General features: G+C 38.4%; 1 protein-coding gene across 9 annotated transcripts in view; it reads left to right on the top strand.

The window, feature by feature from the left end:
• The window catches only part of MCTP1 (multiple C2 and transmembrane domain containing 1), a 274785-nt gene that overhangs the window by 233567 nt on the left and 22231 nt on the right, over nt 1-18987 (top strand). For 6 of the 9 annotated variants that reach the window (XM_068667723.1, XM_068667720.1, XM_068667722.1 and 3 more), the window contains one exon: nt 5458-5538. The exons of 2 other annotated variants lie outside the window; for them this stretch is intronic. In XM_068667723.1, the coding sequence (XP_068523824.1) occupies nt 5458-5538 (81 nt within the window). The remainder of the gene's footprint in view (nt 1-5457; nt 5539-18987) is intronic. One more of the 9 variants, XM_068667721.1, reaches the window with a different exon arrangement.

The following is an 18987-nucleotide window of genomic DNA, read 5'->3' as shown; positions in this document are numbered from 1 at the left end:
TCATCATTTCTCTTCTGATAAACAGTGATCTGCCATCCATTTGAGGCCCTTTTCTCCTGTTTGTTCCTGCTTTATTATTAGAGCTGGTGCAAAAGTATCATCCCAGTAGTACATGTGCTCCTGGATGTTTTAAATAACTGTGATTAGTTCACGAAGAAAAATGCTTGGCTGCTTGTAGTTTAAGTCAGACACTGTAGTTACAACATAGTTGTTTTTGGAGATTGCTAAACAAACTCCTTAAAAAGGGAAGATGAAGGTGGGGGGCAAGCTCCCTCTCCCTGGTACCCCTCACCCAGTTCCGTGGCTGTTAACAGATGCCAGGCAGATGCACCCAGTTAGAAATATCACTCTAGGTTTCAATGTTGTGATCTAATATTTAGCTTTCTCAAATTGACAATAGAATTCATATATTTTTTCTAGATATAGTTACCAATATCAAATAAAAGTAAGAACTAGCATTGCCACATGCATTAAGTGAGCCCCTCTATTGAATATTTAAGAGCTGTCTTTCTGTATAGAGGGTGCTTAGGATTATCTGTATAATTTCAAAGCTGCTTCCATTACTGCAAACATTTTAAATTTTCATAATTGAATATGCTGTTTGAACTGAAAAGAAAATCACGCTTCTTAAAAATATGTGGGCTACCGAGTATATTCAATAGCCCTCAAAGCAGGCATTATTAGGCACTGGGCTGAACTATAAAACATAAGTGCTTCTCTAGGACTGAACTTTTTGTTGTTGGAAGTGCAGTAGGGTGTTTTCTCCTTTGTGGTGCACTCGGACATACTCTGTTTATTACTGCGGGTCCTGTTACATCCTTTTGTCAAAATGGAAGGAGTGCAGTTTCATATTATTCTAATTCACATATGTGTTTTCCTAAAGCTGTGTGCAAAATGAAGTTTTGTGAGAAAACATAGATACATTTTTAACACCAGCTGGTAGTGACCTCTGGCTTTTATTATTTCTCTGTTTTCTCATATGGTAAAATAGAAAAGTCAGGTAAATGGGTCTTCTTATGTGATAAAAGTAAAAAGATTAATAAATGTGCCAAAGCCTCGCTTTAATTGAAACTGAAGCATATGTTGCAAGTATGTAAAATATGTCCCAGATGTTTGACCATGGCTGGTGTCTTTGCTCTCTGTGATTACCACAAGGCAGCTATTAGTCCTGTAACCTTTGGACTTAACGGTAAATGGGGTATTACATGGCACAGAACTGGAGCACCTGTTTTCCATTCAGCAAAGACCCCTGGCAGGCTCTACCTAAGCCTATCCATATGTTTTCATTTAGCAGATTGTTGGGCGATTATGAAAAGTGTCTTTCTTTAGAGCCAGCTTAGATATTAGTCACTTACTTGCAGGGAAAGGGCAACTCCTGGGCTACTTGATGAGATCCGTGTGGGCGCGCACTGATGTAGGTTGTGAGATGCGTGATGGAGGGCTGTGGCCCAACACCCCCATGTTGCAGGGCTACAGAGGTAATAAGTTGAGGATGATAAGGACTCAAATGCATGTATTTAGTTAAAGTAGGGCATTTTATCAAAAGTGGTGTGTGCGTTACTGAGAGGAGTTTGACAAGGTAGATTTACACAACACATTTGCCTCTAATATTCTGGATTATTTTATTTTATTTTATTTTATTTTATTTTATTTTATTTTATTTTATTTTATTTTATTTTATTTTATTTTATTTTATTTTATTTTATTTTATTTTATTTTATTTTATTATTTTACCCTCTGCTGCAATTAAAGTAGACAGGAGTGTCAATTTAAGGTCACAGGATGTTTTTTTTTAACTGGAGAATATAAACTTTCATCTTCAGTTGCAATATGACTAATAAAAAAATGGCAAGTACACTTCTTGCTGTATCAATTGCAAAGCAATGTTTAACAGTTCAATACTTTTTTTTTTTTCTAATTTTGTTTCTTTTCCATGTTACCTATTTAAGAACTGAGATGAGTTTGGCTCAGACGTTTGTCCTTAGTTTAATACTAGTTTTTCAAAGAAATAGCACTGGATTCTGCATCCCATATGTTCTATACTGCTTGCTAAATCTATGCCAGCCAAAGATTTACAGTTTAATCTGATTTCTCTCTCTCTTCATTTTTTGGCTTCCTTCCAAACACTGGCTTACACGCTATCTTAGCAAATAAGGGTCAGTTAAATTACATGAAGTCAAGTTATCAACAAGCTATCAAAAGGGTCTTTGCACAGTTATGTAATGATAATGTAGTGGTCAATATGCATAATCTACGCATGTAATAAAGATTTTAGTTTGTCATTTAAAAAGTCCAGGTACACTTTTCACATAGCTTTATTCTTTGAACAAGTCCCACATAGTTTTCAGATATTTGCAGAGAATTTCAGCTCAGCATTTTGTGGGAAGCACTCAGCATGTCACAGAATTGGGCCAGTGAGTAACGCTACTATCACAGACTGAAGAGGAAGAAGACACACAGTATGAGCCCTATTCTATTTTAATTTTTTTATTAACAGTAACAATATTTTAGTAATACAAAATATTCCAATCATTTGTACTCTTTGATGATTCTCTCTCCAGGCTTTGTTCTTGCAAAGAACAAAATCTATGCAATTCTCATTCAATATTAGTATGTTTCAAGATAACTAAAAGCTCTTATAATAAAGGATAGTTGAATCAAATTAAAACATTTTAAAGCTTTTAATCATTTTTGCCAGAAGGTACCAACTTTGTTTTCAGGCCAAGCCAAGTTTATAACCTGTCTCAGTAGCCTGTCCTGCCTTTTTTTTTTTCCAAGAGTACCTCATGAGGAGGAGAAAAGGTAAACTCAATACAGTGTATACATATATATTCTATAAAAGACAAGCTTGTAATCTATTGTAGTGGAAGTTGATTCCCATAAAACAAATGGTGGGAAAACAAGAAAGAAATAGTCAGTCAGTGGAGTAAAAGGAGGATGTTCCAAAATGTTACTAATAGGCACACAAGTTCAGCTGTAGCTTGATTCCACCATTAGAAAGCTACATTCACCAACATTTAAATATCAGCTGTAAGTAATAAAATTTAAACAGCTTGCATTTAAGCTGTAGCTGCACATGAAACTGTTGTCCCCTAAAAACTTATCTAGGTTATCACTACTTATGAAACAAACCTACAACAGAGTACTCTGGAATAATAAGTAGCTGCAGAAGTCAAGCAGTTGGTTTCACCTCAGTTTAGTTATTCACAGAGGGGTGGTCATAAGGGTCATAAGGTTTACGTACCTACTAGGAGGGGTGAAGGGGCAGACTGCTTCAGCCCAGGAACTGAAACATCAGCTGATGCTGTTTTCTGATCTTTGGATCATCCCAGTCTCAGTCATGGAGCTAATTCTGCCTGGATGGAACTTGCATCACGTGGGCATTTTGCACAGTCACTTCCTTAACCTTTAGTTTCATAATTTCATCCCACTCAGGACTAGGGCACCAAAGGGGCTCTGTGGTCAAAGCAGGCACCTTTGAGAACAGATAACTGAGAGTTTGACCTTGCAGGATCAGGCTTCTTTACCCCAGTGCGGTCAAAATCAGTGTAATAAAACAAATATTAGTGAGATCAGTATCACACTAACATTAGTAAGATCGTTAGTGACATTTGTCTTTAAAGTCTGGCACTTTAAAGGTGTGTGAGGTTGTCTCTGGAGGACTGTGGGTCTATAAACTGTTGAACAAATTACACTCCTCCATGTATATGATTTTTTTCACCTGTGAATAATGTAGTGTGGGTAATGTTCTTCATTTATTAAGTAATCCAAGTATAATTCAATAAATTATTAAATTAAATGAAGAATATGTCTTAATTACGTTAGCTGTTTCTGAATATGACATAATTTTGCCCTACATTTTCCCTCTACCCGTAGTATTATTTCTCAACATAACCAAGCTGAATGACATTGTTTGAGATTAAGCAAAGATCTGTTTTTACCAAGTATTTTGCCAACCTCCTCAAAAAGTGGCTGTATAAAATGATGTGTAGTAAAAGCATCTGTGTGGTCTTCTCAGTGACTCAGGGGAGACGAATGATAAGTGTTAAAGGAAAAGAGCAAAAGCTTTTATTGCTGGGTTCTCACTGAAACCTTCACGTGTATGCAGGTCACTTGGCTCCTCACTTCCAAGGGCGTTCGTTTGTTATGTGGCTTCAGAAGCAGGGACAATGAACTATTTCCCATTCTCTAACATATCTTCTAGATTTTCTTTAATGTAGTTGCACACAGACTCATGAGATCCAGGTTCTGTTTAAGCCACTGTCACATACTGCTTGCAAAAGTAAGCAAGCCCCTCTATCCCCTAACATGAGTATTTGTCAGCCACACAAATATTTCTTTAGGTTTATTTGTAACTTCCCATTTTATCCTTCCAAAGAGCAGCCCAAAACACCTGTTTTAGACATGTTTTTTGGTCTTGTCCTACAGCAAAATGTAGAACCCGTGATACAGAACAGGTTTTCATTCAAGTTGCACAGAAAGCAGAGGTGGCAATGGATAAGGCACAGCTTTGGAAGTCGGATAGAAGAGTGAGGTGGTTTCAGACGTACTAGCATGAGGTTGAGTGAGTGCTGCTTGGACCCAGTACATGAATGTGGTGAGGTGTGAAATGTGAATGTGCACATGAATGTGAATGAAGGAGTGGCAGAAGATGATGTGGGTGAGGACGATGCCCAGTAACGTGGCTCTCTGCAGCAAGTCATGGTCTTGGTTTTCAGCTGAGGTTTGCTGCTGAGGCCAGCAGCACAGCACAACTGAAAGTCTTTCTTTAAAACTATGTAGGTGCTTTTTGCTTAACTGAAATGCTTGTAAGAAAAAGTGCAATGTGAACTACAAGCATTTCACTGGACAGTTATCAGGTATTGCTGTGCTTTATGCAGACTGATACAGGAATAAGGGAAAATAAATTGCAGTTTCTTGCAAACAGCATGTATATATTTTGTGTGCAGCTTGACGTATCAATGTGTCAGTAGATTTTGTATTGGTTAGCTAAGCTAATGTGTGGATCAGTGAAGAATTTGCAGGACAGGCCATCCAGAAAATGTAATCCTGACAAAATGAGGCAGGCACCCATGCCCCAAAGAATTTAAGTGCAAAAGCTGCTCCCAGATGAACGTGGTGTGAAATCAGCATCGGCAATGTGCAGCAGCATCCACAAAGACAGAGTGCACTGTGGCAGAGAGCAATGTCTGCTGCCACTCAGGTTTCATTTGCAGCTCATAAACAGTTAAATTAGGTGTACATAAAGCTTGTGGACAAATACTACATATAATTGCCTTTGTTCTACTTTTTAGTTTTGTAGATATCAATCTTACGCATTTACTGATCGCTACTGTAAAAGAGGCAAAGGTGTGGCAGTTTAGTGCACAATCTAAATGAACTGCTGTGATCATCAACTTCAGAAAAATTCAGATATGCTTCCATTCAGAAAGGGGTAACTTTTTCCATCCATCCCAGCAGATGTTTGTGGACATACAGCTCCTAAGTGACAGAGACTTCAGATATCTAGAGACTTTGCTACGGGCTTTTTGCTACCAGGTACCTTCTGCTACACTGCCCTGCAGTATACTTGCTTTTGGAGAGTTCAAATTATATTTGAATACTTCTGCAGATTCTCCATGGCAGAAAAAGGGTTCTTCCTGTTCTTCCACCCTGCATCCCTTCCTAGTTTCTGCTGGGATAGCAGTTCCATCTTTGCGGATTTGTTTTTGTAGCTCCTTGGTTTTGGTGTCTTTTGGGAACTGGTATATGAAATGCACCACATTTTCTAATGTTCACGCTCCAGAATGATGAAGTTTACAGGCCAATTATTTAAGCACATGAACTTTCCAGTAAAGCAGCATTCTAGATTTCAACTTACAAGTGAAGGGAAGAATGTATTGCTTTTCAGTGTGGAAAAAATACTGTTACTATTCTGTAAAATTTTCTGGAAAAAAATCTGTTACTATCTACCTTCCTGTACCATAGCTAGCAGAGACTTGAAAATAGCCAGGGAGACAGGTGGCTGTAATGTGAAGGATGAGGCTTTCCTAATTTCTGCAAAACTGTATCCCTGTTTGTGGAGGGAGATCTGAGCTGGGGAAGAGGCAGCAGTTTGCCAGCCCTCAGCAGAAATCTGCAGATTTGCTCCATTTGTGAATTCCCTCGTGCATTCCCATAGAGGGAATGAGCCTGCATCCTTCAGGTGGGGCTGGGACCCACCACAGCTGCTCCTGCTCAGTGTGGGCTGCTGCCAGGTCTGGACTGCATTTCCTTTGGGTTCACTGGCTTTTCTGCTGAAAAAGCAGAATGCTGCAGGCACGGACACCACCTGTGAACCTGGTGGGAGCAGCACTGAGTGGAAGAGCCTGCAGCAGGTGGAACAGGCAGAAGGAGATGGGGATGCAGAGGCAAAAAAAAAAACAAAAACAAAAACAAAAACAAAAACAAAGACAAAGATAGAGACAACCTAGGGAATGGATTGGCACCAGGTGGGCAGGGATGCGGTAAGGAGGAGCCCAGGGGGAGCAGGGGCTGGCTGAGCATCCACGAGGGCATGTGCAGAGCTAACCTCAAATCTCATAGGTGTTGGTTTTGGAAGCCAGCTTCACCACCTCAGTAGCACTTTGGATGTGCAGCCTTTGGTGCACCATCTAGATAGAACAGAAAAGTAGAATTTATGGCATATGGAAAAGCAATAAACAGCTCTATTACCACTCTTGCTTAGTATTAAGTGTGGCTTAAGGACTGGGGTGGTATCTGTGTTATCTGTGTGATCAGCAAATGTGTGTTTGACTGGTTTGGGAATAGATGAGGTAATACGATAGGTTAAAATACAGCTGTAGCAGTCTGATAATGCAATGTTTTTTATTGATTGTCTAACTGAGTAACTACACTGGGTATTTGGTTTGCTTGTCACAGTGCTTAATGCCTGGGGTAGTTGAGCAAGTTACTTTTCCACCGAGTTGACCTCAAAGTCCCACAATCTTTCAATAAAACTCCTCAGATTTCACAAGCTGGCAATTCCTTTCCTTTTCTAATGGGCTGTAGTAAAGAAAATGTGTCACCTTTTGCACCATGTAATACTAAATCAGATCAGAATTCATGCACAATTATGTCAGTGGAAATCTAATATTACAGACTTGCTTATCTCAAGATAGCACATGGAAAAATAAACTTGCACAACTGACAGACTTACTTGATTCTACAGATAGGTTATTTGTAAGTAATTGAGCTGAAGAACGTATGTGGATTATTTTTATACATTTCAAAAAGCATATAAGAAAAATGGGTAATAAATATTTATGTATTGTTTCTTTCCTCTTCCTTTTTCTCCTATTTCCTTTCCCTTTTTATCTTTTGTTAGTCTGCTTGAGTGCTAAAGTAACAAAGTCTGGGATGGCAAAAATAGGTTTTATGTTAGCAAACTGTTTTAGTTCTGAAGGGCAACAAGTTTAGAAAAGCAAAATGGACACCACTCATTTATGTAATGTAACAGATACCTAATGGCATCTAAGTAACACAGAGGTCTGAGAAAAAAGCATTCTGTCAAAAAAGTATTGCTTTCTGTTTTTCTTTAACAGTGTGAAGAAGTCAAAACACTGTTGCTAATCTGAAGCTTTCTTGCAATCAGAAATATTTAAGATCAATTGCTCAGTAGATGTGCTTTTTTTTATATTTTACACTAAAAAATGTTGCAGTTCCTCCTACCTCCAGCATACACAGCCATGCTTTGATATCTCTGTAATACATCGTATTAGCTATAATTTAAATTTAAGTATGGAACAGGTCTATTGGTCTTTAATTACTCTTTGGTTGAAATTTTAAATATCAGTAGGGATAGAAGAGATAGGGATACTTCAGAATACCTTCTTTGCTGCTGAGTAAGAGGCTGATTTCTGATTGGATTTTTTTTTTTTTTTTTAACTTTTCAGGGAATTCAAAATATGTGTATATGTGTGGGTGCACCAAAACATCTTCTTGCCTATTCTGTGAAATGCCTGGTCTGCTCTCCTTTCCACTCTCAAAAAACAAATGCTGAATGAATATTTTAGATCAATATGTAGCATATAGTGAAGATCAAGAAACAGTTTACTCAGCTGTTTTCTGAGGTATAGTGTACTCCCATGCATTTTGATAGAGGAATGGTTTGCATAGCAATAGTTGTGGTTTCTGGACAGTCTATTAAAAAGTAAGATTTTGTAGTCTGTTCAGGGAAAGCTTAAAGCTGCATTATCAAAAATTACATTAAATAATATTATAGCCCAAGAGCCAGTTTGTTACTACATAAATTTTAAAAACATTTGTTATCCTGTGTAGTCTTTCTCACCCATCTTCAGGATATATTGATTCACAAGAAAATGTATTCTCTAGCACCATGAGTTTTTTTGAAGTTTTATGCTGAATTTTGAAGTCTTGGTGCATAAACATAGAAATGGCATTTTCTGCAAGTGCTGAAGTTTTCCTTTTCCCCAGTGGAATGTTGTCTCTTTATTTGAAAATGAACTAAAAGTGTTCAGATGACAGCTGCATACTGTCCTTTTGTTGGTTTGCTTTCTAAACTAATACCTGCAAGACCATGGAGAAGAGCTGCAGTGACTTACCAACAGCTGTATTCAAACAAGACTACAGGTGCTTTTCAAAATAATCTGCCCGGAATGTAATTACTGGTGCTTGAGGGAAGAAACAGAAGACACCAAGCAAATGAGGCCACTTTAAGGTATGAAATGCCACTGTTTTGGAGGCATCCTATTGCAGGAGTTGGGAGCTTACATCCATGAAGAGACCGCTGGAAGCTCCTTGTCTTTAAGACTGATTGTTTTTGAAAGGTCTGGCTGGACTAGTGCTGTGTTTTCATCTGATGCTAGTCAGACTTCAGGGACTTTATTCATGGACCATAGTCCCCCAAAGCCTCAGACAAATTCCCACAGAATAACAACCTACCTGCAAATGTTAGTGCACGCACGTTACTCACAAATCTTGGTCATGCAGGGTGGGTTCCAAGCCAGTGGATTCAAGGGCAGCACTTCTTATTGCTGAAGCCCTCACAAAAATGTCAGTGATAAACCTCTTTGCTAGTAATCAAGCTGTGTGAGACAGTGTCTGTTGATTTAAAGAACAGTGCAATCCATTCCTGGGAGCCTGGTGGAAGTTGTAGAGTATTTTGGACTTTCCAAATTGCTATCTCCAAATTGCTATTTTGAAAAGGATCTCAAATGTTGTTTCAGAGAGGCATAACCTGTCCACAGAATTCACAGAATTGAAGGGGTTGGAAGGGACCTCGAAAGATCATCGGGTCCAGCCCCCCTGCCAAAGCAGGTTCCTTACAGCAGGCTGCCCAGGTGGACGTCCAGACGGGCCTTGAATATCTCCAGAGAAGGAGACTCCACAACCTCCCTGGGCAGCCTGTCCCAGTGCTCCGTCACCCTCACCGTGAAGAAGTTCTTTCACATGTTGGTGCGGAACTGCCTGTGATCCATTTTGTGACCATTGCCCCTTGTCCTGTCCCCGCAAACTACTGAAGGGAGGTTGGCCAAATCCCCTTGTCTCCCACACTTAAGGTATTTGTAAACATTGATAAGATCCCCCCTCAGTCTTCTTTTCTTCTGGCTGAACAGACCCAGGTCTCTCAGCCTTTCCTCGTAGGGAAGATGCTCCAGGCCCCGTATCATCTTTGTGGCTCTCTGCTGGACTCTTTCCAGGAGATCCCTGTCTTTTTTGTAGCGGGGAGCCCAGAAAAGGACACAGTACTCCAGGTGAGGCCTGACCAGGGCACAGTAGAGAGGGAGGATCACCTCCCCTGCCCTGCTGGCCACTCTCCTTTTAATGTACCCCAAGATCCCTTTGGCCTTCTTGGCCACCAGGGCACACTGCTGGCTCATGGCCAACCTGTCGTCCACCAGGTCCTTCTCCTTAGAGCTCCTCTCCAGCAGGTCCAGTCTGAAGAAATACCATTTCTTACAACAAATGGTGTAATGTTACAAAAGCATTATAATGCAAGGAAAGGTGCCACATTTTAGAAGATATGATACGTAGCACATAGTCAAATATTTTTCCAGATAACCAAAACAGAACACTTCTGAAAGGTAGACAGTAATTATTGAACTAAATTTGAAGCTAAACCAGATGTTTAGCTTTGGTTTCTGATTGTGGTTTTGTTGTTGGTTGGTTGGTTTGTTCTTATTGTTGGTTAGTTCTTTTTTAATCAACTGCATTGGCTTTTTAAATTAATTTTCCTACCTGTACAATGTTCATAATCTATTCTTAAGAAAGTGATTTTTTTTTTTTTCCTACAAACCCATACCAACCCCTCCTTAATTGAGACATTGGAATATTTATTTTCCCTAGACTTTGTTGGGAAAGGAAAAAGTTTTAATATTGCACTTCCAGATCATTAACAGGTGTTACTGGAAGTACCTCAAATGCATAAGAATGTTTTACAGAGCTTTTTTTTTTGTCTATTCTGATTTTAATAGTGAGACATTAAGAGTATGGTTTCAGATTGTTAGCATTCAGAAGTCTGTACATGTGTCCTGAAATGGAGAGGAGAAAGAAAGGTCTTTCTCTTTTTCTTTCTTTAAATATATCTTCTCCTACCTACATCCTATGCATTGGCTAAGCATAGTGCCAAATCCCGAGGGGATTAAGCCCGTGAATGATGTCATTTGTGAGACATATTAATAGTTCTAGAAAATTACTATTTGACAAGGAACAGGACCATGCAGTAACACTTTAAGAAAATATGGGATGAGTGCATCAGGAGAAAACATACAGGGAAGGCAGGAAAATAAAGAAAAAGGCCGTATACTCCAATGTGTTTCACCTATATAGGCGAGCACAATGACTGAAGAATTTGAGAGCAAATTGTCCGTAGAGCTCTGTATTCAAAGAGCATTTTAAAAATATAGCTATGGTTTGGGAAAATCAAGTGTCTAAGATAATAAGCACACAGCAGCTTGGAATTTATGGCCAACTGAATACAATTCAGTGCATAAGGGATTATTTTTGCCCCACAAATTCACAAAGCAGATTGAAGTTCAGAAAACCTAAGTGATCTTTGTTCACAAATTGTTTCGGTGAAAAAAAAAACAACAGAAACATCCAGTCTGTGTAATTTCATGAGACTTCTTGAAGATCTGAAGTTAAAACAAACCTTAACTGGAAAAAAAAAAATTAGAAAATCTATTAGGACCTTTTTATGGAAAGAAGTAAGGAGAGCAAAAAAGGGACAAATTCATCAGCTAAAAGGCATAATGGGAATAAGAAATTCCAGAACTTGAACAGCAAAGAAGACAATGCCAGGGAGACAATGTATCTGTAGTGCATGAGGAGGGAAATAGAACAAAATGTTTAAAATCTATCTGATATTAGACATCCTTTAAAAATGTTCTCAGCTGTGTAAAACAGAAAAAAATAACAGTTTAAAAGGAAACATGATGCATTTTTAACGACTGATTTGGGGGAATACTTGGAAGTGATGCTTAGACTGGTAAGAGAATTATAAGATCTTCCTGTTCTAATGACATTTCTTTTCCAAAATTCATGGCAAACTAAGAGAGTGCTGAAAGAGTAGAGAGAAGTGCATTATATTTACCGTTTTCAAAACTGAAGAGGGGATTGATCATGACCATTTTTGTTCTCTGTAAATGATAGAAAATACTTAAAGAAAAAGTGTCCAAACTTAAATTTATTCTCGCATTTGCACAAAGAAGCTCAGAGAACTTCATGATGAACCCTTGGGACCACTGACATCAGTGAGCTTCACCTACACTGTTGTGTGCTGCCCACTGTAACATGTTTTTTTTGTTGTTTTTTTTTGTTTTAATTTAAAAGGGTGATTTAGAGATCATGAGATTTACCACATGTTTGCTCTCCTAGTCACCACTATTGGATTATGATAACAATGTGTACTTTCATTTGGAAACGTGATGATTATTTTTGATCAAAATAGTCCTCAAAAACAGTACCAGGATTTGGACATACAGGTTGGCTTCTGTACCCCCTGTCAGTTTCCCAGGAACCTTAAGAGGGTTGGAGGGGTTAGTTTCCACAATCTGATCGTTTAGAAGATATATTCATAAATATTAATGAAGAACATTCAGAAAATGCAATATTATATTTTTCAAAGGTAATAAAAGATAAAACAAAAGAGACTAAAATCAGTAGGATCAAAGAAAAGTAAAGCTCCACGTTCTTATTTCAATATCCTTTTTTTTTTTTTAATTTTTTATTTTATTTTTTAATAAGGGTGTTTACAAGGACAAGGTCTGTAATGGCTTCCCTGGAGTCAAAAAGCATGTGTTTCCTCAAAGACAAAACTAAACAACAGAAATACTGTTGCTGTTATGCTCTACTAATATCCTGCTTTGCTTTCTCCATCATTTATAGAGAGAGGTTAGCACTCCAACACACTTCTGCTACCTTGATATGCAGAGTTATTCCTTCCCTTTGGAGATGCTGAGACCATCCAGTCATCATACCTGTTTTATGGGCCTGGCATGAGATTATAAAGTCAGCAATTTTTGCCAGGTTACATTCTGTTGGTACTTTGAAAGGCTTTTGACTTCCACCGTCTTTATCTTCCTTCTCTCTCCCCTTCTCAATGTACAATTCTTCCTGCACTCAAGGAGGAAATTGGAAGAGTGCTTAGATATGCTAAATTACCTCCAGTATAACCTATATATAATTTGCAGCATTTAGTTATCACTGTTGTTTTACAGATTTAGATCTCTCTTTATACCAGTTAAATGGTGGCTGAGCTTTTTTTAAATGTTTATTGAAAGTAACGTTTGTAATAACAGTATGGAAAAACAGAAGTGTGAATGGGATTGAAACATTCTGTTTCACAGCGTCACAGAGTGGTGGAGACTGGAAGGGACATCCAGAGATCATCTGGTCCAGCCCCTGCCCAGCAGGATCACCTGGAGCATCTTGTGCAGGATGGCACCCAGGCAGGTCTGCAATATCTCCAGAGAAGGAGACTCCACAACCTCTCTGGGCAGCCTGTTCCAGTGCTCCATCACCCTCACAATAAAGAGGTTTTCCTCATAAAAATCAAATGGCTTCCTAATAGTATTTCAGATGAATAATTTGCATCTTTCCCTTAATGATGTAAATCATTTCCAATTGTGATACTTCTGTTTTTCTCCATAATATTAGAGAAGATGGGGAGGGGTAAGCACATCACTGTGACTGGATTTGGCAAACAGCATTGATGCCACATAGATGGAATACAAAGAATTTGGAAATAAAATGACTGCATGGAAGACAGTATTAAGTAATAGCCTCTTGCTGTCAAGCAGATCTCTGCCCTTTTGAAGCCAGGACTGGATGCAATGACACAGTGCTGTACAAAATGGTGCCCTTGTGTCAGCGGGGCATTTAGGCATTTGCAAATGCAGCCAAGAACACAACATGTTGAGAACTGAGGAAGGTCAGTAGCACCCATGTGTGAAAGGTAGAAAATAATGGTAATAACCAGCCTTGAAGAAGGTGGCTGCCTCTTTATACTACTTTTCTGAGAGAGAGTGCCCAATTTACACTGGTTTAACGAGGCTTGCTTTGTTACCTCACATGCTCTGAGGTAATTGTTAACATAGTATTTAGTGCTTTTTTGCATTCTTCATCCACCCTCTGTGATGCAGCAAATGGGTTTTCTGGCCCTGCTGCAGGGTGGGCTCCTCTGGGGACGCGGGGTACCTGCACTGATGGGTCCCCATGCCCCTTCCTAGGGCAAACAACAACAAAAAAGTCTTAATAATGGTGGTTGGTACTATTACTATTAATTATTAATATTACTGTTACTGTCATTTATTAATATTAATACCGTTAATAATAAAGAACTTGATCCATCTCCCTGTGGTGGGGAGCAATCTCAAACAAAGCCCTGGAAGCATGCTGAAACAGGCTGTGTCACCTCCAGTCGACATGGGAACTTCCTTAAATTCCCTTTGCATTAATGTAATACCACGGGGCATTTCCCAGGTGTTTCCAGGTACTGCAGAAAAATGCTTTGCACTGCCACACACTTCTGTTTTCAAATAAGCCTTGTTAGTGAATTCTTTCCCTTCTTCTCCCCCAAAGCACAACATTAATGTTTTCCACCCAACAGGAATCAAAAGTAGTAAATTCAATAAAAAGGGAATGAAATTTCTGGGCTGAGGCTATGTGGGACCTGTGAGCTCAGGAGTGCCAGCTTCTCCAAAGGTGAGAGTTGTGGTGAAAGGGAAGCTCCATTCCTCAGCACAAGGAAGAATTTCCTGCCAAACTTTGGGGCACTGACTGGCAGGACCTGATTTCTAAGCTCTTCTGTCATGTAAATTACAAGTAAGCAAACTCTAAGAAAATTGCTGTTGTGTTTTTATAGGCAGAGCAAAGGTTCTCAGGTGATTTACAGCTTGAAATCATGTTGGAGATATTCTGATTTCCCCTCCTCCCTGAGAAAGCCGGTGATCTTAAATATTTGTTCTTGTACATGCTGCTCTACAACCATATAATAAAAATTAATCTATTTCAAAGCATGTGTTGGCAGACTTCAAGAGAAGGAAACATAAAATAGCTGTTAGGACATAACTGTTGGTGTAAGTGAATAATGTTACAGCCATAAGTATGCCATTTATTCTCTTAAATTCAATCTTCATAACCAGAAAAAAAAATGATAAAATTAAGTGTTTATTTTTCTGGTATGTGGATGGTTAGCCAAAAGCGTGGTTTTTTTTGTTTGTTTGTTTGTTTTTTTGTTTTGTTTTTTTTTTTTTCCTTTTAGAAGAAATCAGCTCTGTAGCTGGAAAACATTTATGTGACCTCTTTGTTCAGAAAGGCTTTGGAAGTTCTGTTTTCACTGTTTGGAGAAGTTGAAAAAGCAGGAGAGTTTTTATTGTTGTTGTTCACATCTGTGCAAACCCTTTTAGAAAGAAGTGGACTTTATTTCTCAGTATTTTTTCTAGTGTACAATACCAGCACTTCCATGATTCTGTCCATTGATTTCTTGTTTTTCTACTACTACTTTGACAGCTTTTAACAAAGATGCAGTATCTCAACTAATAAACAGCAAAGATTTCAGCTTATGTTTTATATCCTGTTTTCATAGTGACTTTATTCTGTCTCGAAGTCTTCTTGTTTGAGTTCTGTGAGAAATTTTAACTGTGTTGTGTTTCTGTCTGAAATGATGGGTAGTTGTTCTATGCACTATTCTGATAACCTTTTTCACAGGAAAATTTCCATATGCCTAATTCCTCCGTTAGTTTTATTAATCTCTTCATATTAATAATGTTCTGGCAGTGATCTCCACCACTGAGTTTTGCATGGTATGAATAGAAGAATTCACTTTTACCAGTTTTACCTCTGCTGCCTTTCCAGTTGGTGGAACATTTCTCACTAGTGCCTTCTGAGAGTAATTAAGAGCCCCTATTAGCTTTCCCTAAACCGTTCATTATTTTGAATATCTTGATTATGTTCATTCATCTTCTGTATAAATTAAAATGTCCTAGTGCTTTCTGTAATTCATTGTCTTATTTTTCTTTGCAGAATTTTTATGATTTCAATAGCTCCTGTCTCTATTTTTTTCTGGATCAGCTTTTTTTTTATTTTTAACTTGAGTTAATTCTTCAGCTGGAATTATCTCATCAGGTTATATGATGTCATTAGGTAAAGTTAAACCACCAGTGTTAGGCATACATTTAACCTGGTTATATTCCTCAGAAATTTGACATCACCTCCTTTAGTAATTCTGTCACCTATAAATTTGGTTCAACCTTCTTTCTTTTTGATGTGGATTAATAAATACATTAAATAACATCAGCTCTAGTATCAAATTTTATGATAGCTCACTATTAATCTTCTGAAATATGTCTGCTCTTTTACCTCTTTCTCCTGCTAGGTTATTTTAATACCCTTTCTCTTTTAGGAGCAGTGTAAAAGATTTCTTTGGAGAACAGTGTAAATTATCATTCGCTTTTCTGGTATTGTTTGGTCTGGTTTTCTATTCTAAAATGTTTCAGTAACTCAGTCACAAATAATTTAAAAATTCCAGACTGCCCTTCACACAGTGCTTTTAAAAACAGTCTATGTGGGGCCTTGAATCTAAGCCGTACTCCTAATTTCTTGCATCTGTATTCTTTGTGGAGGAACCAGCAGAGGTTTCCCATAAGGGTTGTGGCAGAGGATCTGCTTCAAATCAAGCGTGTTGGTAAAAGAGGTTATAGAACAAATCAACAAAATGAACAATAACAAATTATTGGGGGCTGGATGGCGTTTGCCCACAGGCTCTGAAGAGACCTGTGGTAAAACAGCTGCGCCACTAACAGCGGTGTGGGTGCCCGACATCCATGTGGGTGCAGACCGAGAGGCTCATGGAGGGAAAGTCCATTAGGAGATATAGGGAAGAAGGATCCATCCTGTTGCACTAGAAGCTGCTGAACCTCCATTCTCCAAATGCCTGGAAAACATTCTGGGAATCTCAGTGTCTGCTGGACCTCCACCTCCTTTTTTCTGCAGTTCTCTGCTGCTGAATGCTCTTCAGCAGAGTGCAGGAGCAGTCCTTCCATGTATTTAATAGCAAACAACCCCAGCATAGTCTGGGTTTTCCTAAGTATCATCCCATACAAATGTGGCCCTGTACAAAAAGCTGTTTTAATCCAGTGCAGGTGCTTACTGCGGTGTATTTGCTAACTGTTATGCCACAAAGTCTAGATATCTGAAGTGCCTGTCTGCTTAATTTCAAGCTGTCAGGCTGGAATACTGTAGAGATTTTTTTCTGGAGGAGTGATACCTGCTCTCTGCCTTTTTTTCTTTGGAAAAAGTGTGAATACAGTATATCCTCTCAGCCAGTTGTTGCGACGATGATAAAAATTTCACAACCCTTCTCCCTGTTTACTCAGTATTGCTGTGCCCCAGATATGACAATGTGTGCAGATCCCAGAGAAATAATGAAATCTATGGAAAGCAGGCACATAGGAGAAAAAAGGCATTATATGATGGCAGCTTTATTCCCTGCTGTTGTTGGACTGCAAATGGGTACCAAGTTTGCAACCGAGGCTGAAAAGCATTTAAACTTTGTTTACTAGACAATAAATAATACAGAAACTGTTTGCTGAAAGTTGAAGATGAGAGCTGCTGTTGAATTCTTGTACTCTGGCTGGAGGTTGCTTCTTTGTGAGTTGTCCTCAAATAAGTGATGAGTTGATGGTGATTTTTTTTAATTTTAATTTTAATTTTAATTTTAATTTTAATTTTTTTAAGGCCTAATTTGTCTCCTCTGTTGAAAAGGATGACTATAGTGTATTCTAAAGAGGCTGGTCCATCTCAGAGATCATGCAGTAACACAGTCAGATGGCAGTGGTAGAACTGGGGAAGCAGGAGATGATGGCATGGCACTCATACCCATCTGTGGGCAGCTGGTGGCAGCAAAGCTTTGAAGCTGTTAGAAGCTGGCGACATCCTACAAGGATCTCTGGCATTTGTGGAAATGCCAGGAAGGGATCAGGGATCTGGGAGGGAAGAGTGGCTGGAGACTGACTTTACAATTTACAGTTTTCTCTCCTGAACATAAACTCATGTTGCAAAGGGTCCAATCCCAAGAGGAGTCAGCATGCTTTGAACGCCAACTCTTCCTTCAGCCTTTCAAGTGCTAAACGCTGTTGGGTGCCCCTTTTGCTCATTCCTAGAAGCTTGTCTTATACATTGATTTGCTTAATGCCCAAAATCCACTCTGAAATGTTAAACTTCAACAATTTGTTACTTTGTTGTCAGGCTTGCTACTCCTTGCAGGTTTCCTAGCACCCGTTGCTCCTCGGATTTGTATATCTGTGGATCTTGTTTCTCCAGAAAAGCACATAAATTCCATTAAATACCTATTTTTCATCTTCTCTATACAAGACATCTTGGCTACTTTTTCCTGCTTTTCTTGTAGGATTCAGTATAAATAGTATCATTTGTGATACACTGTACTTTGTATGTCATGAGTACTCAGTGGGCAAGTTAATATTGCCTGAAGACTGGCAAAGTTCTGTGCTTCAGGCCATTTATTTTTTTCAGTTACTATTCTAACATTACATTAATCATCCGGATTTTGTATTTAATTTTAACAATAGTTTGTTTTCCTTCTTCGTTCTAGGGCATCCTCATTAATTATCATTTCAGCTGATGAAGTTTCGTTATTTATTTCTCAAAAGTAAACTCACCTGAGGTGACTGAGGACAAGCTGATAGCTTTTTCTCCAAGGTCTTTTATTGTAAAGTAACTGCTGTATACATACAGTACACAGTCAAAGTTTTTGCTTTAAATACAGATGTTTGTTTTACTGAAAAAAAAAATGGACATTTGTGTAAATATTTGCCTTTGAGCAACTCTTTTTTTCTTTCTGCTATTCTATTCTGCAGTACGATATCAGAACATATAAGCCTCCAGAACGTGAACACCTCTAAGTTTTCAGTCAGAGTATAATTTACTGTGGTCCAGAATAAATATGTGCTTTTTTTTTTCCTTCTGAGACATTATGTATGCTGGAGCTTATTTAAAATGAATGTAGAACAGACTATGGTAGTGGTTAGACATTAAAATAACATTGTTACAAATTACCCTACATTGTGATTCTGCATATTCATGGACCCATCCCATCTTCATTAGATGGCTGAGCTGTAGATCTTTTCCAAACTTCCAGCAGTTTCTAATAAACAAGGAGGGATCTTTTTTTCCATTTCAATGAAATGAGCAGATATGGAGAAAACCAGCAGTGGAGCCTTTTCAGGCATTTCCCTGGATTTTTTCCCAGTTCCCGGTTCACATATCACTCCTTGCCCACTGTACACTCTTTAATTCTTTTTATATTGTTTTGCTTCAAATGCCAAGCTGTTTTTCTACTCTGTGTAATTTTCCAAAAGCACAGTTTGAACTTTTTTTTTCTCCAGGAGAATTATATAAAAAATGTTTTTGAAAGTCTTTCTTCAGTTTATTAATATTTGATGGACTTCTTGAATAACTGCAGCTACCATTTGAAATGTGTATGTGCAT

The sequence above is a fragment of the Anas acuta genome, chromosome Z (genome assembly GCF_963932015.1).
Source record: "Anas acuta chromosome Z, bAnaAcu1.1, whole genome shotgun sequence".
Classification (NCBI taxonomy): domain Eukaryota; kingdom Metazoa; phylum Chordata; class Aves; order Anseriformes; family Anatidae; genus Anas; species Anas acuta.
Note: the sequence above shows the minus strand (reverse complement) of the source record. Positions and strands in the feature narration are given on the sequence as shown.